The sequence below is a fragment of the Oryzias latipes genome, chromosome 20, assembly GCF_002234675.1.
Source record: "Oryzias latipes chromosome 20, ASM223467v1".
In the NCBI taxonomy this organism is placed as follows: domain Eukaryota; kingdom Metazoa; phylum Chordata; class Actinopteri; order Beloniformes; family Adrianichthyidae; genus Oryzias; species Oryzias latipes.
In genome coordinates, this window is record NC_019878.2 from 23,397,835 (window position 1) to 23,423,658 (window position 25,824).

The 25,824-nt window shown below is 47.6% G+C and overlaps 3 protein-coding genes across 8 annotated transcripts in view; all 3 read left to right on the forward strand.

The window, feature by feature from the left end:
- The window catches only part of arhgap21 (Rho GTPase activating protein 21), a 76,099-nt gene extending 58,156 nt beyond the window's left edge, over nucleotides 1-17,943 (forward strand). For 4 of the 5 annotated variants that reach the window (XM_023950022.1, XM_023950021.1, XM_023950019.1 and 1 more), the window contains 18 exons: nucleotides 65-1,880; nucleotides 5,527-5,673; nucleotides 5,760-5,859; nucleotides 6,815-6,851; nucleotides 7,026-7,145; nucleotides 7,221-7,520; nucleotides 9,902-9,966; nucleotides 10,032-10,180; nucleotides 10,259-10,401; nucleotides 10,486-10,644; nucleotides 10,733-10,811; nucleotides 10,883-10,956; nucleotides 11,030-11,119; nucleotides 11,210-11,335; nucleotides 11,414-11,455; nucleotides 13,272-13,377; nucleotides 15,249-15,280; nucleotides 15,706-17,943. In XM_023950022.1, the coding sequence (XP_023805790.1) occupies nucleotides 65-1,880; nucleotides 5,527-5,673; nucleotides 5,760-5,859; nucleotides 6,815-6,851; nucleotides 7,026-7,145; nucleotides 7,221-7,520; nucleotides 9,902-9,966; nucleotides 10,032-10,180; nucleotides 10,259-10,401; nucleotides 10,486-10,644; nucleotides 10,733-10,811; nucleotides 10,883-10,956; nucleotides 11,030-11,119; nucleotides 11,210-11,335; nucleotides 11,414-11,455; nucleotides 13,272-13,377; nucleotides 15,249-15,280; nucleotides 15,706-17,271 (5,151 nt within the window). In that variant the 3' untranslated portion in view covers nucleotides 17,272-17,943. The remainder of the gene's footprint in view (nucleotides 1-64; nucleotides 1,881-5,526; nucleotides 5,674-5,759; nucleotides 5,860-6,814; nucleotides 6,852-7,025; nucleotides 7,146-7,220; nucleotides 7,521-9,901; nucleotides 9,967-10,031; nucleotides 10,181-10,258; nucleotides 10,402-10,485; nucleotides 10,645-10,732; nucleotides 10,812-10,882; nucleotides 10,957-11,029; nucleotides 11,120-11,209; nucleotides 11,336-11,413; nucleotides 11,456-13,271; nucleotides 13,378-15,248; nucleotides 15,281-15,705) is intronic. The other variant, XM_023950020.1, reaches the window with a different exon arrangement.
- Nucleotides 17,944-18,413: 470 nt separating this feature from the next.
- Nucleotides 18,414-21,988, forward strand: LOC101170232 (apolipoprotein D). 2 transcript variants are annotated; one of them, XM_020712570.2, is made up of 5 exons: nucleotides 18,414-18,979; nucleotides 20,699-20,811; nucleotides 20,938-21,059; nucleotides 21,236-21,321; nucleotides 21,423-21,988. In XM_020712570.2, the coding sequence occupies exons 2-5, from the start codon at nucleotides 20,701-20,703 to the stop codon at nucleotides 21,689-21,691; spliced, it is 588 nt and encodes a 195-aa protein (XP_020568229.1). In that variant the 5' UTR covers nucleotides 18,414-18,979; nucleotides 20,699-20,700; the 3' UTR covers nucleotides 21,692-21,988. The 2 variants fall into 2 exon arrangements, with proteins under 2 accessions (XP_020568229.1, XP_004081227.1); XM_004081179.4 differs by having other exon boundaries at nucleotides 18,416-18,979; nucleotides 20,696-20,811.
- A 1,160-nt stretch (nucleotides 21,989-23,148) lies between these two features.
- LOC101170475 (apolipoprotein D) lies at nucleotides 23,149-25,668 on the forward strand. Its single transcript, XM_004081180.4, has 5 exons — nucleotides 23,149-23,383; nucleotides 24,403-24,538; nucleotides 24,619-24,740; nucleotides 25,035-25,120; nucleotides 25,191-25,668. The coding sequence occupies exons 1-5, from the start codon at nucleotides 23,310-23,312 to the stop codon at nucleotides 25,439-25,441; spliced, it is 669 nt and encodes a 222-aa protein (XP_004081228.2). The 5' UTR covers nucleotides 23,149-23,309; the 3' UTR covers nucleotides 25,442-25,668.
- The last annotated feature ends 156 nt before the right edge of the window (nucleotides 25,669-25,824 follow it).

Consider the following 25,824-nt stretch of genomic DNA (forward strand, 5'->3'; position numbering starts at 1 on the left):
TCTGTGTGGGCTGGGGGGGGGGGGTTAACCTCGCCGTGACATAATGTCCCTTAATCTCTTGCAGGCGTATTCCCAGGATGCATACCTCAAAGGGAATGAGGCATACAGCGGAAATGCGCAGAACATCCCGGAGCCCCCTCCCATATGCTACCCTCGGATAGAGCTGAAGACCGCGGGCTCGGCCCAGACGTCGGAGCCGCTGCCGGGGCCAGGAAGGCGAGGGGGGGCAGCGGAGAAGAGCTATCGGATGGAAATCCCCGTCTCGCCATCTCCTCTGCAGGCAGCGGCGCGGACTGCCCCCCCTGACCCAGTGGAGCGGGGGTCCCAGCTGGCTCGGGCCGGTCCCAGCCACAGGGCGGAGGAGAACCGGTACGGCGTCTCCGCAAACAGAACCGCGGTTCCTTCAGGTCAGGGGGGGACACAACTACAGCATCCCGCACAAACTCCGGTCTTCCCACCCGCCAAACCTGCTGCAGCCCATCCTGACACTTTACCCCCACCTGCACGGGACGCCACTTCTGCCGCCATCTCGCCCAGCCCCAACCACTGCTCGCCGTCTCCCCCGGCCCCCCCCAGTTCTCCACACCAGCACATTGACTGGAGGAACTACACTACCTACAAGGACTACATCGACGCCAAGAGGCTGCACTCCTACGGATGCCGCACCATCCAGGAGCGCCTGGACAGCCTGAGGGCGGCGGCTGACTCCGCCTACTCTCAGCAACGCACACCCCCTCCAAGTAACAGCCAGAGGGGGGCGCCGGGCTCCCAGGTCAGGCGGAGGAGCGCCTCTAACGAACGTGGGGGGGACATCAGCTGCACTGGGGCGGCTCCGTTACGCAGCGTCTCTCAGGACAGGCTGGGGGGCGGGACGGAGCGGGCCGCAGCCGACAGGAACTGGCCTCGCAGCGCCTCTCAGGATGCCCTGCCCTTCTCCCCCGCAGTCAGAGTCCTCAAACCTCGAGCGCGGTCATGTGACTACCTGAGCCAGCCGCCTGTGGAGCGGGGGGGCGCTGATCCTGGCGACAGGGCAGCAGTGGAGGAGAGGCTGCTGCAATGCCGGGCAGGGCTGGGATCGGGGCAGAAAGCTTTACCTCATCTGCGCCGGAATCTCGCCGTCCAGGAAGAGGAAACCCAGAGGGGCGGGTCATCCAGTCCACCTGCAGCCGCTGCTGATCCTACTGAAGGTACCACAGACTCCGCCCCCACATCCAGGACGGAGGGTCTCATATTGAGGCCCTCCCGTCTGCCCGTCAAAACATCAGAAGCTGCTCCCGCCTCCTCTCCCGCTAAAACGGCCGACCCCCTTAAAGACCAAAGAGCCGGCGCGATGGGGAACCACCAGGACTCCTGCCCCCCTCTGCACCTGCAGCTCAGGAGCAGAGCCGACAGCCTGAAGGTGGAGAACCGGTCAGAGTCGGGCCTAGCGGCTCGGTCTTCGTCCTGCTCTGGTGCCTCCTCAAAACCGCTACGGCAACCTCACATCGGAGTTGTCACGGTCTCTTCCCGAATCCCCCCCCCCAACAGAGCTGTGACCCAAAAGCCCTACTCTGGTTCCGCTCAGGCACTTTTCAGGACTAACCACGGCTCTGCAGAGGGCGTCGAAGGACCCGATTCCACAGTGGTGGTCCTCAGGAAGGACAGGAACTTCGGCCCCGCCCGCCCTCGCCCTCCGTCTTACGCCTTTGCTGTCAACGACAACAAGGAGGAAGTGGCTTACAGGCCCCCCCCGCTGGTGAAGGCGGGCTCTGCAGACGGAGCCATGTGCTGGATGTCTGCAGAGAGCTGCAGGGACCTGCATCTCCGAGGTCTGGGAGAAAACCGACAGCAGTCCGGATCCACCAACCTGGATAATTCCCTGGATTCAATCCCCTTCATAGGTAAGTCCGCTCCACCTTTGCACTCGGTCAACACTCTTATCTTAAAGTAAATATTCCAAGCATGGGACAAAGGAGGAGCGTCTCACACATCCTAAGGTCTCCTGAGGCCGCTGCTCTGAGGAGCTGAGACCCGTTTATAGCATCCCTACAGAACAAGCAGACGTTCTTCTGATGGATCTCGTGTGTCTGTCAGAAGAGACCAGGCTGTAAATCTGCAAGATAGACGTCTTTATCTGCTGCGCTGAAGGCGGACTTGAACTAGTTTGTTTGAATGCAAATAGTTAGCATGAATGGCTTTAACCAGGAACATGTTCTCCTTCAGGGTTTTTCTCTTTACTTACTGTTTTAGAACCACATCAGCTGTCGTGGTGGAAGCAGAGTCTTTTTTTGGATGTGACTGTTTCCAAGTTCAGGTTCAATCATTTCATTTGTGGCAAAGGTTTGTTGTTGAAAGAATTTACCCATCATTCATCTGGAAAACTTCCCACAATTCTCAGTGCACCCTGAGCTCACGTGCATCTGTGTGGCTGTGTGGACCGAAACCACGCAGTACCTCAGCTTTTGCAGATGGTGCCTCTACTCCAGAAACAGAGAAATTATGCTTATTGTCATTTTAGAACGTAAAACTTTGCAAAAAAAATGTAAAAATCTCAGCGAGAGCCTTTGAAGTGAATTATTTGTAAAGCTAATGTTGACCAGGGATGCTCTGACTAAAAATACTTTATAAAGGGAAAAACATGCTAAAAAAAACATTAATATTCTATCTTAAAATGTCTACCTTTTCACCTATTTATTGGCTTTTAGTTTCTTATTAAGTACAAATATGATCTTTAAGGCTTTAATGCTTTAATCATTAAACTTCCTTTCTAAAAATGTTTGTTTCCGGTTTTACATTTAACTTTAAATTAAAAGTTTTCTCTGGGAATCTTTTGGTTGGACTTTTCTCCAGATTCAATCCTTAAACTCCAATAACTGTTGAGTCTGAAGACGTTGTCCGGTGATCCGAAACGCTGCTGCTCAGCCTGAGATTGTTGTCCCATCATTTCAAACACGCAGCAGAAGTTGATGCTGTTGCTCCGCTTTTCGTTTTCTGCTGTCGAAGAATCAAGTGCTGATGGGGGAATTCCCAGGAAGTTTGTTTAAACAACCTCTTCAGTTGCAGTAAATGTGTATGAAATGGGTCCACTTGACCCGTGAAATGAGGACTAAACATTCTAGGTATGCGGGCAGAAAAACCCGTCACGAAAAAGGTGAAAGGAATTCATGAAGTTATGTGACGATGCGGTGAAACATGATGCACGCGCACCAGCGTAGGGATGGACACGCCCCCAGAAATCACCTGTTTCTCCTTCTTGGTGTTGAGAGGGGAAAACCGAAGAAACGGCGTTCCAAAAGGCCGGTGACATAACGCAGATATGAGAACATTCCTGCAGCCGTCTGACTTCATGCAAAAGGAGAACAACTGCTTTGCATTAGCTGCAGAGCAAACATCTGGTGCTGGGAACAGAACGTGCACGTGGGAAACATCACGTCTCCGGCTGCGTGGAACATGTTGCAATCTGCCTGAAACAGGATTTGAAACAAACGGGTCGCACATGACGATAGAGGGACCTGTTTCCAGCTCCAGCTCATCCTCAGTCCTTCTGTAGCTAAATAACCTCCCAGACTTTTATGCTTACAATGTCTGAGCATTCAGAAAACGAAAACACCTGGAATCAGACTAGGCCCGCTCAATAAAACGCAAATTTATCGTTATCGCGATATCAAGCTGTGCAGTTCGCATATTGCAAAAGATGGCAAAAATTGCAATAAATGGTTACCTTAAATGTGCTAAAACAATCTTATGGCAGCTTGAAGTATTTAATCAAATAAATCAGTTGTTGACCAATCGGATGGAAGCCTTTATACTAGATGCTCGCCTTCTGTGTAGACGATGGTCATTTGGAGTGTAAGTTAAGTTATGTTGACTCTTATTTAAATTAAACTGTTAAAGTGAAATGGAAATGTTTTTTCATATCTTCTCACTGGTACTGGATTATAATCAATATAACTGATGGATTCAGGAATTTTGGGCTTTCTGAAACTCCTGAAGGTTCATTTGATTAAATTACCGACCTGTGGCTGGCGTCGTTTTTTTGTTTTGCTTATTTGGCGCCACCGCTCATACTGGCGGCTGTGTGCAACTGCAAATTCCTCCATGCAGAAAGGATGGGGGGCAAATACTGTAGACTGTAGTATCATAGTTCATATTTCAGTGAAGCGTACATATCAGTGACTTGGTTGGGGCTGCAGGCTCCTCTGCGTCATAACTGCTTTCTGGAAGTCTTTGGGCTTTCTGCCAACACCCAAGAAATCGCTCACCCAAAGCCAGGATTTTAGGCTAACCTGACAGTAACGGCTGCAGGTGAGAGTCACAGGTAGCCGTCTCTAGGAAGTCCCTGGAAGAGCTTCAATGTTCTGACTGTTTCCCAGAAACAAACATCTGAACACCGGCTGGACGGTGGAAAGGAGGTTTGTAGACGTTTGTGGTTCATGAGCGCTCTTCTGACGACAGAGAAGAAGATCAGAACTTTAATTTAAAGTGTAGTTTGGCTGCTCCTCTACCACTGAGGTGCAGGATCAGACCTCATTAGTTCCTTGATGTGCCGATAATTCATATCAGGCATGAAGGGACGGTCAATCCTGCTTATGTAACAGGAGCACCGCCGCAGCGGCAGGCGCAGCTACCGCTCGCAGCTTATCGAGAAGCAAACACAGCGTCTGCCCGGATGCCAGCACTCTTGTCTCCTTTATTACTGCCTTTTATAGCTTTTCTCTGAAATGCTTAGACAGGTTGGGACAGCAGATGGAAATCACACCTTCTGCTGGTGCTGAAAGCTTATGTCTGCGGTCTTTAAAACTGGCAAATATTCCTGATCTGCTCCTTATAAAAAGTTTGAATCGGTGAATTATCTGCAGCTCCTTCCGTCCTCCTGCCCCGGAATAACCCGTTCGATCATCGTCCACCTTGTTTGGAGAATCTCCTCATGTGCTGCTGCTTTCTGCTCACAAAAAGGATTTGGAAATAAAGAAACGGCTAAACTCACTCTGTTAAAGTGCTGCAGCAACAAACCATGATGCTCCCACCGCTGTGCATTACACAGCAATGAAACGGTTGAGGCTTCTCTCTACAACAGGATCAAGAAATCCTGACATTAGTCCGTGTCAGTGAGTGTTTGGTCAAAGTTTTCTCCGGTGATCTTTTGAGATCCTCACAGTCTTTGTGGTTTAGAAAGGACGGAGATTTTCTGTCTCAGCAATCAGATTAATTTGATTTTTTTGATGTTTGTTTGGACATCAGAAAAGTTTAACTCACTTTTTATGAGTAAAACAATGTGCACAGGCACATTTTCCTTTTTAGCACCAGATTTCTTAAAAATAAATTTAAAAAAAAGATCACAGAAATGCAAACAATACAGAATTAATACAAAACAAAGAATAAGAATGGTTGATAACTTCAACCAGCGAACAATGTTTTAAGAAGAGTTCTGATGTTTCCTGAAAGACTTTAGTGTTCAGAATCCCTTCATTGGACCTTCAGCGGCGTCAGAACTCGGTCTTCTTGGGAGAACTCTTCACTTCAGGCTCTCTCCATTTCTGCCCTCAGATGAACCCTCCAGTCCCAGCATCGATCTGGACAGCACACACATCCCAGCCTCCGTGGTCATCTGCGGAACGCCCACCATCACCACCATCCCGCCCAGCCCCACCTCCTCCTCCCCGCTCATTCGCCGCCAGCTGTCACACGACCAAGGTACCGCCGTCTCCTTGAAGAGCACAGAATGCAGCTCGTCAGCTAAAAGGAAAAGTTCACGTAACTGTTTGATCCTCTCTGAATAGATTCTTTCCGTCTCACAATTGTCGAGTCAGATTCGGGTTCTAAAACCGAACGGTCCAAGTCGTACGACGAAGGTCTGGACAACTATCAGGACGGCAGAGGGTGAGTTCTTCATGAAGAAAATGTGCTTCTGATTAGCTGTTTCACTCGCTCTCGTGGGAGCAAATACGATAGCCAAGACTTTACCGGACGGTTGCTGAGTCTTTACCTGCGCGCCGTGATGCGGCTTGTGAAGGTGACCTGCTGTCCGGGCGGGTTTCGGGAAAGATCGGCATCTGCAGGCGGGGAGCACAGGCCAAACGCCTCACAGACCCATTTTTGATTTTAGCCTCGGTTTATTGATTCAGAAACTGAAGTGTAACTGAGGCCATGTCCGAATTCCCACCCTAACCCTCACATAGTGCACTATATAGTGCGTTCGCCATTTTCTAGTGCTGTCCAAACCTACAATTCCAAAATTGAGTACCCTAGAAATTTCCCAAAAGTCTCTGTGAAAGGCTGGTGTGCATCGATGCTCGCTAGATTGGCGAATATATACCACAATGCATTGCATTGGAACAATTTTTGCCAAAAAAAATGTATTTTTTTCATAAAACATCAACGTTTTCAGATGAGAGTGGTAGTATAAAGTTTTTTAGTAGTTGGGTTTAGGGCTGGAAATCTGACATAGCTTGAGTGATAAAATAAAAACAACAGAAGTAAAGAAAAGAGGAACTTTTTTGCTGTTCTCTCATTTCTTTATTTCCAGCTTCTAAGCTTCAGCTTCACTTCTCTGTGGGATTTAGTCTTCATAACATACGAGAAACATAAACATGTTTCTCGTATGTAATGAAGATAAAAAATCACTGCTTTAGTTTTTTTTTTTTTTTTGGCCCACAAGCTTTTGCTTCTAGAAATTCAGAGACGTTCCCGCCTGACCTGAAAACAAATCCAGATGTTTTGTTTAATGCGTTTGTTTTTCTTTTCGGTAATTCCTCGTCTTCCTCGTGAGTTCTAATGACGGATTTCTCATAAATGCATTCGTGCTTGTAACTCGAGCCTTTTTCCTTGTGTTTAGGAGATCCTTGATACCAGGCCTGAAAGGTTTGAGGAAGGTAAGTTATCCAGAACCAGGCTTCGTGCCAGCTCCTCCTTTTGCATCACTTCCTGTCCAGGCCCAGGAATAAAACTCTTAGTCCGCGAACGGTGTTTACATTTCTCCTAAAAAAAAACACTGCTCTGGAGTTGCGGCCGTGTTTCAGTGCCTGTGTTGGTCTGATGCGTTCCAGGCGATAGACAGGTCCTCAGAGGACTCCGGCTCCAGGGGGGATTCATCGTCCGACGTCTTCTGTGACGCCACCAAAGAGGGTTTCCTGCATTTCAAGCAGCTTCACACAGACAAGGGGAAGGTGAGCTCCAGCTCAGTCCTAACCCGTCCAAATGTTCATGCTGGTAGATTCCAACTGTGCGTTTCTGCTGCTCAGCGCGTGGGAGGAGGCATGCGGCCGTGGAAACAGGTGTACGCCGTGCTGAGAGGTCACTGCCTCTGCCTTTACAAGGACAGGAGAGAGGGCCAAGCTCACGCCAGCTGCCAAACGGTGGAGGAGCCTCTACAGATCAGCATCAAGGCCTGCCTGATCGACATCTCCTACAGCGACACCAAGAGGAAGAACGTGCTGCGGCTGACCACCTCCGACTGCGAGTACCTGTTCCAGGCCGAGGACCGGGAGGACATGCTGGCCTGGATCAGAGTCATCCAGGAGAACAGCCACCTGGATGAGGAGGTTAGAGGAGCTGAAGTTAAACGCGGCATCATTTCTGGACGGGCCTAAAGCTGAACCTGAACCACAGAGCTGATGTCATCACCTCTCGTGTGCTTCAAAAATTCTTCATTACCGTGTTTTCATGACCACAAGGCGCACTTAAGTCTAGAATTTTCTCCAGAATGTACGGAGCGCCCATTGAGAATGTGTTGTTGTGAGACTTGGGTAAAGAGGATGTAGGGGAGGACAGCATGGGAAGGGTTAGAAGGGACGTGAAAGAAGACCCCCCCGCCCCCCTTCGAATAGTACCAAAGTGCAGGTAGTTTTTGCAGTTTAAACTGCAAGCTATCACACTTTTACAAAGACAACAAACAGTTTGTGAATGGATTGGAGAAGCTTGGGCTGACGTGTCTGCTTGCACTATTCTTGGAGCATTCGCAAAAGCCGGCGTCGTTCCAGAGGAGCCGCACGGCGACGAGACGGACTCTGACGATGACGAAAGGGAACCTGGCGTGTTTGATTGAAATTTAGCCCAGCTGTTCATTTCAGATACAGAATATGAGGACTTTTTGGATGCTGATTGATGACTGACAAAGTAAATCACAACCAACTCAGTTTAGCTCCCACTGCCTTTTTTAAAACACACATTAGCGCCTTAAAACCCGGTGCGCCTTATGTATGTGTTAAATATAGAAAAAGCTCCCAGAACTGACACTGCGCCCTAAAACCCAGTATGGTCGTGAAAAAACGGTAAATCTACATCCTTGAAGACTGAAGTCTGTGTAAACGCTAAACTTAAACCTGGACAGCAGATGGAAACTCTTTAAACTAAAGGATTTGTGTCTTTAACCCACAAGAGCGGCTGGCTCTCAGGCTACAAACAGGTGAGACGATCTTCTGGAAAACAGTAGTGGGTAGTTAGTGAGTTTGTTTTTATCTTTTGGTGATCGTGAAGGTTCCTTCCTTCTACATGTAGAGACGTTGTGCTTTAGTGCAGGGGCGTCCAAAAGCTTTTCCACAAAAACCACATGGAGAGAATCACAGGGGAACTTGGCTGTTTTTTTTTCCAGTGTTGTTCAGATTTTCACAAATATTTGAGGTGGTCCACCTGTTTGCACTGACCACTGTGTGAGTTTAGGTGTGTGCACTACTTCCCCTCCTCCTGTGGAGACAAAGATCAAGAAAATAAATGAAAGAAGCTTGGACGCCCCGCTTTAGTGCTGCTTGGACATATTCCTTAGGAAAAGCCACTTTTTCCCATTTTTTCCTACATTTTTTTGGGTTGTTTTCTTACAACTCTGTGAGTTTTGTTTTCCAAGTTGTTGTGTTTTTTTCAGTAACCCTTTCATTGCCTAGAACTTCCTAGAAGATCCCTAGAACTACTTAAAAAAGCCAACATAAAGAGTTTTTGAGTCAAATATAAAACAGAGATGAAATGTTTGGAAAGTAATCAAATAACAATAAAAATGGATTGGATTTATCTGCGCTTTTTCAGACGCTCAAAGCCAGAGCGTGCATTGTTGTGCATTATTATCCATTGTGTGCATTATTCATTCCCCCCTCCTCATTCATACTTGTGACGCACAGAGGCGTGGCTGCCAGTTTGCGCCTACGGCCCCTGTGACCGCCACCGGGATCATTCATGCACCTTCGTGCTGGAAGGCAGTAGCGTTAAAGGCCTTGCCCAAGGGTTAATTGGGGTTCATTCCGCTCCGGGAATCGAACCCTGGATTCCTGGATTCCTTCACCTTACCAACCGAGCTACCCAGCTGCAATGATAGTACATGTAGAAGCTTCATCAGTGATGTGTGCTGCAGAACGTCAGATCTTTCACTGGACATCAGTCCACAGTGCTAAGGTAGAGGTTACCCATGGTTCCTGCAGTTACCATGGTCATTTGTGGTTGCACATGGTTCTGGTAGTTACCTATAGTTCCAGTGGTTACCTGTGGTTTCGGTTGTTACCCATAGTTATCCATGGTTCCCGAAGTTACCAATGGCTCCAATGGTGAACCATGCTTACCTGTGGTTCCCATGGTTATCTATGGCTACTTATGGTTCTGGTAGTTAGCCATGGTTCTTTGGTCGCCCATTTTTAGCTGTTGATCCTGTAGTTGCCTCTGGTTTTCATGGTTGCCTTGGTAACCTGTGGTTACCCATGGTTCTGGAGGTTAACTATGGTCACCTGTGGTTTCCATGGTGACCCATAGTTACCTAGGATGACCTTTGGCTTTAGTGGTTAGCTGCTGTTCCCGTGGTTACCAATATAATCCATGTTTGCCTATAGTTACCCGTGGTTACCTGTGGTTTCGGTGATTACCCGTGGTTAACCTTCAGGTCTGTCTCTAGGACGAGTTTAAATAAAAGCTGCAGCTGATCCTGTACCTCTTCTGACCTCTTCAGAGTGCAGTCTTCAGCAGCCATGACCTCATCAGCAGGAAAATCAAGGAGTACAACACCCTGATGAGGTAAGCTCAGAGTGGGCGGGTCGCCTGTGGAGCGTCCTCAAGTTTGAACTCCTCTGTGTTTGTAGCCCAACAGGCAGCAAGAGCGAGCCGTCACCCAGGACTTCACGGCAGTCGCTGAGCATCCGACATACGCTGCTGGGAGGCAAAGGAGAGGCCAAAGCTCCGAGCCCCCAATCCCCCAAAGCTGAAGTGGAGAAGAGGAGCGTGCTCAAAGGCACGCTGGTTTATCACCTTTGACTGGAGTTCTCTGTGTGTCTTCTTGATGCTCATCTGTGCACCTCCATGCCTGCAGATGACACCAGCCCCCCCAAGGATAAAGGGACGTGGAGGAAAGGCATCCCGGGACTGATGAGGAAACCTTTTGAGAAGAAGTCGTCCGCAGGATTCACCTTCGGAGTTCGGTTGGACGACTGTCCTCCTGCGCAGACCAACAAGGTCGGCCAAAGCAGATGTGAACGCGCAGCATCAGGGCGCCATGGCAACCTCTATTAAAGCCTCTAAATCCTCTGTGTGTTCCAGTTTGTGCCTCTGATAGTGGAGGTCTGCTGTAAGCTAGTGGAGGAGAGGGGTCTGGAGTACACAGGCATCTACAGAGTCCCTGGGAACAACTCCGCCATCTCTAACATGCAGGAGGAGCTGAACAACAAGGGCGTGAGCGACATCGATGTCCAGGAGGATGTGAGTGACCTTTGTTCTGCCACAGACGGGTGGGTTTTAGGAGCCGCAGACAGAAGTCTAATGCTGAGGTGACTCTGCATCCCCACAGAAATGGAAGGACCTCAACGTGATCAGCAGTTTGCTGAAGTCCTTCTTCCGTAAACTTCCAGAGCCTTTGTTCACCAACAGTGAGTTGAGTCGCCCTCTGGTGGGTAAACAGGGTTTTACAGCTGTAGTAGAACTTGATGTTGTGCTGCAGGGAGGTACGCAGACTTCATCGAGGCCAACAGGATAGAAGACCCGGTGGAGAGGCTCAAAGTGCTGAAGAGGCTGGTGAGCAGCACTTTCTGTTATTACAACTGAACTCAAACCTGAGATCAGCCTCAGAGGTGTTGTTGACCCACAGCTGCACGAGTTACCGGACCATCATTACGAGACGCTGAAGTTCCTCTCGGCTCATCTGAAGACCGTGGCTGAAAACTCAGAGAAAAACAAGGTTTCGTACGGTTCTCTCTGCTCATGTTCTAGTTTTGTCTGAACCAAAACCCCAGAAGACCCGAAAACCTGTCCCGGTTCTTCTTGACAGATGGAACCCAGGAACCTCGCCATCGTTTTTGGCCCCACTCTGGTCCGAACCACGGAGGACAACATGACCCACATGGTGACGCACATGCCAGACCAGTACAAGATCGTGGAGACGCTCATCCAGAACGTGAGCTGCAGATCGGTCGGGGTTCCTCCTGCTGAGGAACAGCAGCAGAACTGACGCTCTCTGCTTTCCTGTCCCCAGTATGACTGGTTCTTCACGGAAGACGGGAACGGAGATCCGGTGGTGAGTTCAGGCACACGTCTCAGCCGTTTAACCCGCGTTCTCGTTTCCATGGTGATGTTTTACGGTGGTGAGGACTGTTGTTCAGGATCATCTGACCAATGTCAAAGAATAATAAAGGATAAAAGCAGGTTTAAAAAACGCATAAGGCATCTAAAACTTGACATCTTCTTGAAAAATATTTCCTTAAGAAAAACTCTTTCCTCATTTTATTCTGAATAAAATAATGGATTTATGGATTTGAGCGTTTTTATGATTTCAGCTTCATTCAAATTTTGAATTTTGGAACCAGACCAGGTTTAGGCAGCATTTGAAGGCTTGCTGGGTGATTATCAGGAAAGGAAAATAGAGGATGAGGTTCAATCAGGATCGGCCTGAAGTGAAGGAAAAACCAAAATGTAAATAAACGTTTAAGTACAAACTGTGAACTTGACAGAAATACAGAAAATTAAACAAAATTGCGTTTAAAACTTGAATTGGAGCTTTAGTTCCAGTATGAATACCACAACTCTTCAGCCGTTTACGCAACTGACATAAATCAGCTGATTTACATCGTCGGGGAGTTTATATAAGTTAAAGAGCATGTTTTCTTTAGTGTCCGCTGGCAACATCTCCCATGTTAAAGGGTTGAAAGTAAATGTTAAATGTAAATCTAAAACAGTTCAAACAGTTCTCTCCCTCTTTGCTTTTTGGTTCTCAATGCACAGCTTTAGTTCAGACTTTATGGTTTCGGGAGTTGATTCTTATTTTATGTGGGGGCGGGGCTTTGATCCCATTGGCTGCTGGGACATGACGTCATTTCAGCATCTGCTATTGGCGCCGCCTGTGTCATCCCTCTGATGGGACGTACAGACGTGATGAGGAGGGAAATGACATCATCACCTCTGTCACCCAATGTTGGTCACGTCCTGGTAGCCAATGAGCCTATTTCAAGCCCCGCCCACATCTGAGATTAGGCCCCACTTCAAGAATATGAAGTCTGAATTGAAAGTAAAGAGAATAAACATGAAAAAGCAAAATCTGAAACTACAAATCAGCAGCTGTTACTAATAAACAACATTTTTCGTGTGGTACCAACACAAATAGATGTGTTTTTGTGTACTTATGAGTTAAAAATGTTTTCAAATTATCTTTTTTCTAAATTCATTTTCAATCCCTTTGAGCTGATCCTCGTTTGACCCCATAATAATGGATGTTAAGACTTTAGTCTGAAAATCCGTTCTGAAGCTGAGCGTTTCAGGAAAATGTTTAAGAACGTGAGACCTCCTGGAGAACTTGTTCATTTTTCCATCTGCTGATGTCATGACTGACAGCTCGGATGGTTTAGTTAGCGTCTGCGCCAACCTCCTAGTCTGAGGCCTTTGGTCTGAGACCTCCTGGTCTGAGACCTCCTGGTCTGAGGCCTCCTGGTCTGAGGCCTCCTGGTCTGAGACCTCCTGGTCTGAGGCCTCCTGGTCTGAGACCTCCTGGTCTGAGACCTCCTGGTCTGAGGCCTCCTGATCTGAGGCCTCCTGGTCTGAGACCTCCTGGTCTGAGACCTCCTGGTCTGAGGCCTCCTGGTCTGAGGCCTCCTGGTCTGAGGCCTTTGGTCTGAGACCTCCTGGTCTGAGGCCTCCTGGTCTGAGGCCTCCTGGTCTGAGGCCTCCTGGTCTGAGGCCTCCTGGTCTGAGACCTCCTGGTCTGAGACCTCCTGGTCTGAGGCCTCCTGGTCTGAGGCCTCCTGGTCTGAGGCCTCCTGGTCTGAGGCCTCCTGGTCTGAGGCCTCCTGGTCTGAGACCTTCAGCAGCTCTTTGCTTTGAACTCTCCTTCGTTTTTCCAGACGCTTTCCCGGCAGGAGAGCGCGGTGGAGTCTCAGCCCGTCCCCAACATCGACCATCTGCTCACCAACATCGGCCGCACCGGAGCGTCGCAGGGCGAGGTGTCAGGTAACTGTGGGGGCTGAACCAAACGTGAACGATGCTTTTTTGAGGCTTCCCTTTGCTTCTTCTGCTAAGCCCCGCCCCCGCTCGCTGAAGCAAACAATGTTCCTGCATCCATGAAAGATGCAGCAGATTGTCCGGCTTTGCTTTGAAGCTCCTGCTTTAGACGTTTCTCCTTGAGCGGGCGGCGGGTGTCCTTCCCCTCCAGAGCTTCCTGTTCCGGCAGTCCCCGCCCCCTTTTAATCTAACACGCCATATTCTCTCCACCTCACAAATAGATGTTTTTACAGTGAAGGGCCACCTCTGATTCCTCTCTCTAGTGAGGCTCTGTCGGGTGTCCTAACGGCTTTCCTACCATTCATACTGATCTTGACACAGGCCAAGTGGGAGGAGTCTATCACGCCGTGATGTCACTGATGGACTCTATAATGTCTGTGATGGGCAGCTGGAACTGTAGGAAGAAGGAGGATTGTTGCCCGCAGTGTAGCTGCCTAGTCTGCAGGAACCCGCACATCTGTTAAAGCCGAAGCGGCGTTCTTGTAGCGGCGGCACGGTACTGTACGCCGCCCCACGCCGCGCCTGAGTCTCAGGCTGATGCAGGTGCTTCTGTCTGAAAGCCTCTCCGCTGTCTCTCCTCACTGTCCTACACGCTGGCCCACAGAAGAGACGGCACGGTACGGTTTCAACGTCACAGTCGCTGTGCGCCTGCATCGTGCCATCATGTCTTATCGTAGGGGGGTGTCGGGGGGCGGGGCTATCTCACACACACACACACACAAGTGGTCTCAGAGCGCACGACCCACCTTTACTCGCACTCTGGCTCTCTCGTGTAGCGTCCTCATGCACATAGCTCGCCCCTCTCTCACCTCCAGATCATTTCTGCCCTCCATCACCTTCTGTTCCCATCCTGTCCTGTCGCCATGGCAACTCTTTGCACTTCACTTCGCCTTGTCAGTGAATCCACCTCTCGCTGAAGATTTCTGGTTTGAGTGTTTTCTTTGTTTTTTCTATAAAAATGGAGAAAAAAACGTCTACAAATGTTTCATTACGGGGGGGCATTTCTCATCCTTAAAAACTTCACATTATAAAACAAATAAGATTAAACATTTCTAATAAAACGTTTAAAAATGGACACTTTTATAAAAAAAAACCTTAAATCTGCAGAGTCTTGTTTCCAAACATCTTAAAAGTTTAAGAGGAATCCAAAATTAGTCACTTATTTACATTTTTTCAGCTTCATCATTTAGTTTTTGGAACTTTTGTTCACTTTTAATGATTTAAATGCTAAATCTGACAAAGAAAAATGAGTTTATGAACCAGAAACAACAGATGGAACATACATCCACTTATGAACTTTATTATGAAAATGTTTTATGTTTTCAAAAAGATAGTAAAATAAATTGTTATCAGTAATGTAGGTAAAAATGTAAGAAACAGGCAGATGAGACGATAAAAGTCAACTTAAAGAATGAAATAAATGTTTAATATTTATTTTTAATCAAATGTGTTCCTTAAAATAAAACATTGGTTAAATAGTTTTAATCAATTAAGTAGTAAAATAAATATTTTTATTTTCATCTACATTTGTTTAAAGATCTCCTCAGCAGGAGGAACATCTGGAAAAAGTCGTGTTTTAGGAATAGATTATGAATAAAAAGGATTTATTAGCTGCTGCTGCTCTCAGACATCTGCTCTGATGTCACGCTCAGGTGCGTCTGACCTGCAGGTAGAAGCGCAGCTCATCTGTCTGTGTGCAGCATGGCCTGTCGTCCGCTCACCACCTCCACGCTCCCTCTCCCCCCCATGTTGCTCCTCCCACTTCACCACCTCGTCGGTGAATCTTCTAACTTGACGCTCTCTCTCTTTTTTCTCTGCAGATTCTCCGGCTAGTGACTCTGCTAAATCAAAGGTGAGTGGAGAGACCTAATGATGTGGGGTGGCAGGAGGTAGGCGGAGTCCCATGATCCGCTCCGCCCAAGTTAAGTTAAAGCTAACTTTCAGTAGCTACGCTCAGCTTGCAGCTCAGACTCCGCCTCTCAGATGGAAGGAGGAGAGCCGTGTTCAGTAGAAGCGCTTGCATGTTGTGATGAGATGAGAGCAGCTGGAATGGAGACTCGTGCTGCACGTCAGCGGATGGCGTTGAGCAGGTGCTTCTGCAGCTCGAGCTTCTGCCGCAGCGCTGCATGCTAACGGTCACTGTTGGTCTCCTGCTAATGCTCTTCTCTGTCCACTTGTCTGTGGTGCATCCTGGGAGCAGGTGGAGTACAGATCCACGCTCTGTTCCGCCCACGGCTGCCTCACTGACGGGTTTTCACCTTTTTCCTCTGCCTGCAGGGTTCCTGGGGTTCAGGGAGGGAGCCGTGCAGCAGGGAGCTGCTGGTGTCCTCCATCTTTGCTGCAGCCAGCCGCAAAAGAAAGAAGTCAAAGGAGAAGGTGCAGCCTAGCAGCTCAGACGACGACCTGGATCCCGTCTTTTCCGCGATGGAGCTTCCCGCTCAGAAACCGGACCCCCGCGGGCTCCAGGCCGAGACGCAGACGCATCCCGGCCCCGACGGCCGGCAGGAGGCGGCGGCCTTGGAGAGAAAGGAGAACGGGGGAGTGCCGGAGCTCGCGTCGAAAGCCAAGAGGGAGCACAGGATCTCCTTATACCTCAAGGAGACTCCGCCCAAACAGCACTCCCCAAACGCCATCCGCAGAAACGCTCGCCAGGGCAAGTCCTCCCTGTCGGACCCGCCCTCCCAGCTGGAGGAGAACCCCTCCGACCTCGGCACCATGAGCTCCGGAGCCTCCGTCCCACGCTCCCGACCCAAGAAGTGGGCCGCTGGAGGATCGCCAGACCTCCTCGTCAATATTGGAGTGTCCGCCAGGGCGGAGGTGAGCTCCATCACCTCCGACTACTCCACCACCTCCTCCAACACGTTCCTGACCGGCGCCGAGTCCAGCGCGCTCAGCCCGGAGCTGCAGCTGGGGGAGGACGCCGACGACGAGCGCAGCGAGCTCATCAGCGAGGGGCGGCCCACGGAGACGGACAGCGAGAGCGACTTCCCCGTCTTCAGCGCCGCCCAGTCCACCCCCCGCCCAGAGCAGAGTCAGGACAGGAAGGAGCAGGGGGGGGCCGCAGCGGGGGGGCCGGCCCCCAGACCGGAAGCAAGGCGCCTTTTCCCGTCCCAGAAAATGATCGAGAGCGACACGCTGTCCAGGAGGTGGTCCTTCCGCCAGAAAACTGACAGCGACTCGTCAGCAGAGGGCACCGTGGGCGGCGAGGGGCGGCCCGAGTCCTCCACCCGCCTGTCCCGAGTCCTGGAGGTGATGAAGAAGGGGAGGTCCTCCAGCAGCATCAGCTCGTCCTCGCGCAGCGAGTCGGAGCGTCCAGAACCCCCCTGGCACCTGAAGATCACAGAGCGGCTAAAGTTCCGGCTGCGCTCGTCCGCGGACGACATGCTCGCCCCGCGGAGTCGAGCGGCCGAGGCCCGCGGCAAGAAGAGGAGCATCCGGCGGCGCCACACCATGGGGGGCCAGAGGGACTTCGCAGAGCTGGCTGTCATTCATGACTGGAGGGAGCAAGGCGGGGGCGACGGCGCCGCCGACCTGTCCGCCCTGGACCGCCTCAAACCCAGGTGCTCCTCTCAGGACTTTTCCATCCGGGACTGGATCGCCCGGGAGCGGTGCAAAGGCTCGGAGCCGAGCGCCGCCGTCGCACCCAAAGCCGTTCCCGAGGACGACCCCGCCGAAGCTCAGGGCCACGCCCCCCAGGGACGCTCCCCAGGCGCTCCGGCGGGGGAGCAGCTGAACGGCAGCGGGCCCCAAAGCAAAAACAAACCTTCACTGGGGACGGACCCCCACCCGCACAAACTGTCAGGAGCACAAGTGGTCCGATCCCGGTTCTACCAGTACCTGTGAGGGGGGGGGGGGGGGGGGTCCAGCTCAAGAGAGTATTTTTCTACAGAGAAGATCTACGGGACAGTCTGCATGTGCAGGGCCCCAGCGCGAGGGAGGCCCTCTGGACTGAAGAGAGGAGGCGGAGCCTCGTGAAGAATGTATTCCTGCGTCTGGACAGAAGCCAATCACGTTCCTCCCGCGGCGGCGTTCTGAGCTGGCCGCTGCGGGAAGTTCCCTTTTTCCACAGCAGCGCTCCAACAGCCAGATGTTAGCCGACCGCGCCGGACGACTGCTTCCTTCAAACCAGGAAGTGCCGATCCAGCAGTAGGGAATGCTGGGTACAGTAGTTCAATTCCCAAAATGTTGTCAAGTTATCATCAGAAGAGTTTTTACACGTGTCCGTTGTTTTTATCTCAAAGAAAAAAGTGCCTCCTTCATTGTTTTTTATTAATATGGTTTTTATTGGTCAGGAAAAGGGGGGGGTCAAGCAGCATTCCAGATGTTTCCTGTTTTCAAAGTTCCGAGTTCATCAAAATACAAACCTGTTTCTGAAACGCCTGTGATCTCTAGCGGAGGAAAAAAGTTTAAAACTGCATGAAATGATGTTTGCTGAGCATCTCCGCGGCAGAACAAGGGGGCCACCCCGCTCCTCTCTCCGACAAACACTGGAAATAAATCCTCTTTAGAGTCTCAGATGTGTGTGAAAGTATTTATTACCCCAAAAACCTGTTTTTCTTCAGAGGAGCTGAAGGATTTCTGCAGTTACCCAGGCACTAAACTGCATAATAAACCTAAAATATTTTAAATATAAAATAATTGGATACATTTTTTTAACATGATAAAAATTTATGTTCTCAACCAAATGTCAATTTTTAGAAGAAAAAAAAACCTTTATTGTTTTACCACAGACACAAACCCAGCAGCTCTCTGTCGCCACCTTCTGCTTTTCAGTGGAACTGCATCTGATGACCATAACGTTATAGTTGTGTCTGACCCGCGCGCACACTTTAAAACGTTTTAAAATAGCTTCTTAATATAGTAACAAACTGAAAAAGCTCAACCTGATAAAATATGATATAATTGTTAAATGTCTGGTGTTTTCTATATTATTTGTGTTTATTTATTCTTTTTAATGTAATTTTTAATAGAAAAATGTCTGATGCTCTAATTCCAGAATTTATTCGGACTTTTATACACTTAAGGTTTCATAACTGCAGCAGCTTCATGCAGTAAAAATATTCGGAGTTTTTTAAATGTATTTATTGATCAAAAGTGACGGAATTTAAAACGTCAGATTTGTAGCCTGAATTTTTAAATAATATTTTTGTTTAGTTCTTTTGTTCTTTTCCTTTTCTTTCCTCAAACATAAAATGTACATTTCCATTAATCATAGCATGTCTATCAAACTCTCTGTTAAATACAAGATTATGCTAACGTCTTAAGGCCGCGTCACAGCCGGTCTTGCGTGATTCATGCGGGTTTCTATACCATAAATAATTACAATTTTTTATTGGTTTCACTTAAATAATAGAAATAATTGATCCTCCACTATGAAAGACAAAAACCTTCAGTTGCTGTTTAGCGGAAAATAAAGCTCTACAAAAAAATAATAACTTGACAAATGCCGCGCGCGCTCTCGGAAGTGACGCAGCACGAGCACGAGCAGGTTAAGAAGCGCGAGGCTGCAGTTCCGGACAGCATCTCCCACCTGACGTTCGCACGCGCCCAGGTAAGAATTGTTACTCTGTTATTCTGTCTGGTTGTTTAAATAAAGATTTAAAGAATAATTTCTGTATGAAGACTTTTGGTCTGTAAAATTGGGAATAAAATATTTTGTTTTATTTTGTGATTATGATATTTCCTACAGTTTTTCTATGTTTTCTGTCGTCAGGAATGCTGGAAGTTTAAAATCCAGTCATTAAAACAGATAAAGATGAACAGAATGTGTTTAACAAGATTTCTTTCCTAATTTGGGCAAAAATTATTTTAGAAAATGGAAATGTATGAAATATATATCGATCCTTTCAGACCTTCAATAAAATTCTTTATATTTTTGAGGATGAGACAAAATAAAGACGGAATTTGTTTTTATATATAAAAAAAACATTGAAACATCAGAAACATATATATATATATATATGTATATTTATATGTACGTGGGTGTGGATGGGTGTGTTATTGATCTTGCTTTAAAGTTTAAACATTTTCAACATTTCTAAAGATGCTCAGACTGGTTCCACCTGTTTCACCTGCATCTCTAATCAACAATTTAAAGGAGCTCCTCCTCATGTTGACATGAAGAGGAGCCCATGATCAAAGTGTCCTTGAGCAAGGCACTGAACCCCACCTTGCCTCTGGTGGGAGGCGGGCGCCTGTGTGTGAATGTGTGTGTGACTGTGTGTGTAAATGTGTGTGTGACTGTAAAAGCTCTTTGTCCTTGTAGGTAGAAAAGCGCTATAGTATACCCCATTTACATGCAGGGTAAATAAAAACACGGGTCAATTTGGGGGGGAAATGACCAAAAACAGAATTCTTTCCCCTTTTTAAACGTGAAACCTTTTTCCTAACAAGTATTGTGGTTAATGTTTGAGCTAAAACAGGCGAGTTCATATTTGACCCACAAGGACCTGCAGGTGAAGAAAAGACTGAACCTTCTAGAATAAGTGGAAAACACCCCCCAGCCCAGGAGGGGGGGTGGTTTTCTCCGAATTTAAAGAATGCTACAGAACGAGATTTCAATTCCTCACTGAGAAAATTCAGAGAAAAGCTTTTCTGCTTTTAACTGAACTTATTCAAAGTCTTTAAAACACTTGAGAACGGCGTTGAGCTTCATTTATTCATCCTAGAGGAACGTGAGACGGCCAAAAACCTCTTTAGGTGTTTAAATCAGTTCACCCTATTATTCTATATTCAGTATTATATCATGGAGTTATATTGATGCACCACGTTCAACACAAAAAATGTAATATAAATGAAAATATTGAATGTTTAACGTTTTATTTTTTTTCCTTCACTTTCAAAAATGTAAAGCAAAAACCAAAGTGTTGAAACCAAAAAATTTTGAAAGCAAATAAAAAGTATTTGAAAGCAGATTTTTAATATTTTCATTTGCACCTTAGAAAGTTTTGTGGCGGCACGAATATCACTCCATATTATATCTTTTACCGTTTGAGCCTCAAACATCAAGAAAATAATCCGTCAGTCCTAAAATCAAACGTGTCTGCGGAATCAACCGTCACAGACGGGTTTTATTTTGGGACACGCTCACTGCTTCAATGTATAAGACAGGTTTAATCAGCCTGGACCTTTCAAAATAAAAGAACAGAGGATGTTGCAGACGTTGATGCTTCCTCTCGTTCAAACACTGGAGGTCAGCGGTTCAGAAGAAAACGGATCATTTTGGATAAACTGTTCTGACGCTTCCTCCTCCTCTCCTCACCTGAAGCAGTGATGTCATCCACCTACCTGCTGCTGCTGCTGCCCCTCCTGGCCTCCGCTCAGACCCTTCACTGGGGCTCCTGCCACACGCCGCAGGTCCAGGAAGACTTCCAAGTTGAAAAGGTAAAGCAGCAGACACACCTGAGCCCCCCCACAGGCTGCAGCAGACACACCTGAGCCCCCCCACAGGCTGCAGCAGACACTCACCTGAGCCCCCCCACAGGTTGACGTGTGCTCGTCTCTCAACAGTACATGGGCAGGTGGTACCTGGTCCAGAAAACGCCGGCATTCTTCGCCCCAGGAAAGTGCATCAGCGCCAACTACAGCCTGAGTGGGGAGGGGGGCCTCCAGGTGTGGACCTCCCAGTCGTAGTGAGTACGGCGGCGCTCCCATTGTTTCTGTCAAACGCTTCCGTTTCAGAAGCTTTTTGTTTATTCAGGTTCACTCAAACGGGATTTAAAAATTCTTCCTTCCTGTCTGTTTTCTTTTGCGCTGCTTGAATTTGCGTTGAACGGCGTGGAACTTGGTTGTTTTGCGTCTCTTCCAGCTGGGACAGGAAGTGGGTCGTGGAAGGAAAAGCCGTGGCTTTTGACAAAAACCAGCCGGCCAAATTCTTAGTCAACTTATTTCACTGTGAGTAAACTTTGGGTTTTCTTGGAGGCCGCCGCCGCCCGTCTTTGGTCTGATGCGGTTTGCCCCCCCGCTCACTTCCTGTGCCGTTCATCTGCCCCCAGTTGTCCCCCTCAGCCCGATGTGGGTCCTGTCCACCGACTACGACAGCTACTCGGTGGTGTACTCCTGCACCAACGTGCTGGGCGTCCTCTACCTGGACTACGGCTTCATCTTGTCTCGCTCCGCCTCCCCGCCTCCTGACGTCCTGCGTCGCAGCGAGGAGGTGCTGCGCCGGGAGGGGGTCGACACCTCCAAGATGCAGGAGGTGGAGCAGGACTGTGAGGATCACGGGACCCTCACCTTCAGCGAATCCGGGGTCTCTGCGTCTTAGGAGCTTCTTCTGTTACCAACTCTGTGACGTGTTTTATAATCGGTTTTGGATTTGGGCTTTAAATGATCCAAACGTTCACCTGTGGAGAGAAATCTGAAAGGTTTTTATCTGAAAGTTGAATTTTTGCTTCTTTTATTTTTAGCATTAAGGTTTCACTTTATTCCTAAACTTCTTCTGTTACCATCTTCATTTGGCTCCTTAGTGACACATTTTTATTTTTGTTTCTGATTTACTCATAACGGATGAAATTGTGTTTTTTTTTCTTTTTAATAAAGTTTTATCTTCACCAACAGACTGAAGGGTTTTCACGGTTATTTTCTCGGTTGTAGTTCATTTTCTGACCAGCAGGTGGCGCTTTGGAGGTTCCATAAACGCAGGCGCCCAAGGATTGAAACCGTAAATACGGATCCAACATAAAGTAAAACTAGCTTCAAAATGTAAAGGAAGTCGTTTTTGAACAAACTAAAACCAAAACACTTCTAAAGAAACCATCATCCACAGGAAATGTCTCTAAAAATCTGATAAAAAAAACTAAAAACCACCACAAAGACTTTGGGTTATTAAAAGGCTAAATCAACAGCTGAAGTTCTGAGTTTGTAAAAATGTCTCAAACTGAAATTAACATCAATTTCCAGGACAGGAAATGATTCTAAATTCCTGTTTTAACTGAATTATTTAAAGAAATGTACAAACAAGCCTGAAAAATTAGAATGAAAAAAGATTAAAAGAACATTTTAATGATGTTTGACTCAGGTGTGTCCTCTGATTTTTATTTTATTTTATTTAGATGCATTTATTTATTGTATACAGGGACGGCGCATATTAATAAACATTCCTGTTAATTTGCCAGAGTTAGCCAAAGGCCTATTTTTCATCTGCAGATGTTAAAATCACCCGAAAAGATCACAATAAAAGGACTATTGTGTACATACATGAAACCATACGTTCAGTAAAATTAGAGTTAACCTAAAAGTAAGTTGGCAATGACACAAACCAAATCAGACAAATGTCTGAACAGTGGAGGTTTACTTAGTGCTGACAGCCCTCAGGTAATTCACCTGTCTGCTGGTCTGAATGCAGACGGTCGCTGTTCTGGACTTTGCCAAAGTTCATGTTGGGTCAAAAACAAGAGAAGAGACGAAGCGTCACAGACGGAGGAGACGTGAGTCTGTGACGCTTCAATGAAAGCTCCAGATTCTCCATCCCTCTGGAGCCAGAAGCTCCACGGACACCGGCCATGGAAACGGCTCCACCAGAGAGCCGTGGAGGGAGCTGGGACGTTTGGAGAGGTGGTTTGTTCCTGAGGAGTGGACTGAAGCTCCTGCTGATGGGAGCAGGAGTGTCTGAGGGGAAATGACCAACAACAGCTGTTGGAATGTGGCTGTCATTCATAAAATGCCTGTTTTCTGTTTGAAACCTTCAGTTGTGTTAAAGTGAAAGGCTGCAGTGACATCATCCCCTCAAACAGAGTGCAGTCACGCTCTTCTTTGCTCACCTCGTCACTGAAGGTGATGGAGGAGCAGCTCACCTTTGGTCCCGTCTTTAATCTTTTGTTCCTTCATGCAGACCTGCCCCGAGTGGGAATGTCCTCACGCCCTCCAGTGACTCAGCAGCAGCTATGAAAGACCTCGGCGCCATCTCCATCCCACACACCAGCCTCCAACCTCCACCTGACATCTCCACGCCGCTCCGGTAAGTCCGTCCAAGAGCTTCAATCCTTTTGTCCTCATCGCTGTGTTTGTCTCCAGGTGATTTTAGAAAAAAGTCACAATGGGGGCATTTTTCTTCAGGCCTCAGCTGTCCAGAACCAAAAAAAAACACCTTTTCTGGTTTTTCCGATGGAGGTTAAAGAACATTTCTGGAAAATGTGACTCTGTTGCTCACCTTCAGGTTCAACCTATGAAGTCAAAGTTTAAAAAACATAAAGGATTTTATGGGTTTTATTACAAAAACATTGAGCCGCTTCATTCTCAGTCGGACAGGTTGAAGCTTCATCCTCTCTTATTGATTCGTATTCATTTAGTTTTTAAAACAGATTTTTTCTGGCAATACTTGATGCTGCTTTTCTTTGTTTTAAGATCTATTTTTGACTACATTTACAATATTTCCACAATAAACCTAAAATTGGCCAAAAAAAGTCAAATCCAGGAAAGTACATTTTGGATTTTTTTTTACTGCAAAAACCACAAAAATTGAGATCAAACTGATTTTATGTTTTATGTCAAACATGTAGAGACAAAATAAGAATGTTCAAATCCACAAAAAAAGTAAAAATGAATTCAAAAGGGAGTAAAAATGTATTTGAAATGATTTATTCTGAGGTGTTTGAAAATTATGCGTCATAACTCTTGTGTTTGTTACACCAAGAACCTTTTTAAAATCTTTGGGTTAAAACATTTGGAATGGCAACAACGCTAAAGTTTTGGAAGGATGCAGCGGGTGAGAATATGAACGATGATCATATGCTGTCAATCACCTGTTCAAATCATCAGATTTCAATCTTCATTTTGTGGAAAACATCTGCCACAAAATAAAGATTGAAATCGGATGATTTCACCTGTTGACCTTCTGAAAGTCGCACCAGTTCAACAGCTAAAACCTTCAACATTTTGCAGGTTATCCTCAAATTTACATAAAAACATGCTTGTTTTTTGTGGTAAACGTATGGAATGTGTGAGTGGAGACGACCTAAAGCAGCCCCTCTCTTCCAGAGCTGCTTTGACGCCTCCTCCAGCCATGTCGGCCTCGCTCGTCCTCCTGCTGCTGCTCCCCCTGGTCTCTGCTCAGACCTTCGGCTGGGGTCCCTGCAAGACCCCGGAGGTCCAGGCCAACTTCACCCTGGAGGAGGTGAGGCGCGCTCAGGCAGACCCGCTCCCCTCTCCCCCCCTGAGTGTCCCAGTGCTAACCGGCCGTGTCCCCGTTTGCAGTTTGCAGGGAGCTGGTACCTGGTGGAGAAGCTGCCGGCGTTCTTCGCTCCGGGAAAATGCATCCGGTCCAACCTGACGCTGATGGAGAACGACACCGTCCACGTCACAAGCTCCCACTTCTTGTAAGGATAGAGGAGCTTCATGTTTGCTGGAGGGGGGGAAATAAACCCCATTTGAATGTAAATCCATTAGAATGAATGGATGAATGTAAATGCATTCATCCATTTATGAATGCACTTCTATGTGTTTATTTTGCTGTTCAAATGAAGAACTGTGATTTCTTGAACAGCAGCATCTTCATTTAAATGTAAAGAAAACTTTTAGACTAAAGGAGTCTGCATAAGTTGACCCTTTAAGCTTTCATTTTTCATTTTTGACCGGTGTGAATTTCTTCATGCCACCTCGTCTGTTTTCAGTTTTGACCGAGAGTGGCGGTTTGAGGGAGTCCTGGTCACGCCTGACGGAGACGAGCCGGCCAAACTGGCCGCTCACTTCTTCAAATGTAGGTTTTGCAGCTGAGCGTTCGGGTCTTTGGTGTCCACGCCGGTTTACTGCTGCTCTTCTGCCCTCAGTCGCCCCCTCCATGCCGGACTGGGTCCTGGCCACAGACTACACCGACTACTCCGTGGTCTACTCCTGCATGGACTTCTTCCACGCCTTCCACCTGGAATACGCCTGGATCTTCTCCCGCTCGCCCTCCCTGTCCCCAGAGACCCTCCGGCACTGCGAGGAGATCCTGGACCGGGAAGGAATCGACACCTCCAGGCTGCAGGAGGTGGAGCAGGACTGCACGGATGTGCCAAAGAAAAGCTTCAGCTACTGAAGGGCAGCAGCTGGGAGTGGAGCCACCCTTAAATGTTGACTTTGGAAATGATTCAGAGATTTCTGGGGCATCTGGGGATTTCATCACGCAGAGATGAAAACAAAAAACATTTGTTTAATTTAATCATTTGTGCACAAAAGCCTTAAGCTATCAATCAAAAATCGGATTGAAATGAATAAAATGTTTCTGTTCTTGAACCTTTTGTGGAATAAAAGTGGCTCAGAGAGCAGCGGCTCAGTTTGGTTTGATTTCAGCGGTTTTCTGGACGGAGGTGACGCTTTTATTTTGAAACGCAAATTTTCAAAGTAAAAAAAAATATCTGCGTTTGTGACGTCACAAAGTCAAGAAAACATCAAACTGATGTTTTTCTTGTGATAAAGACA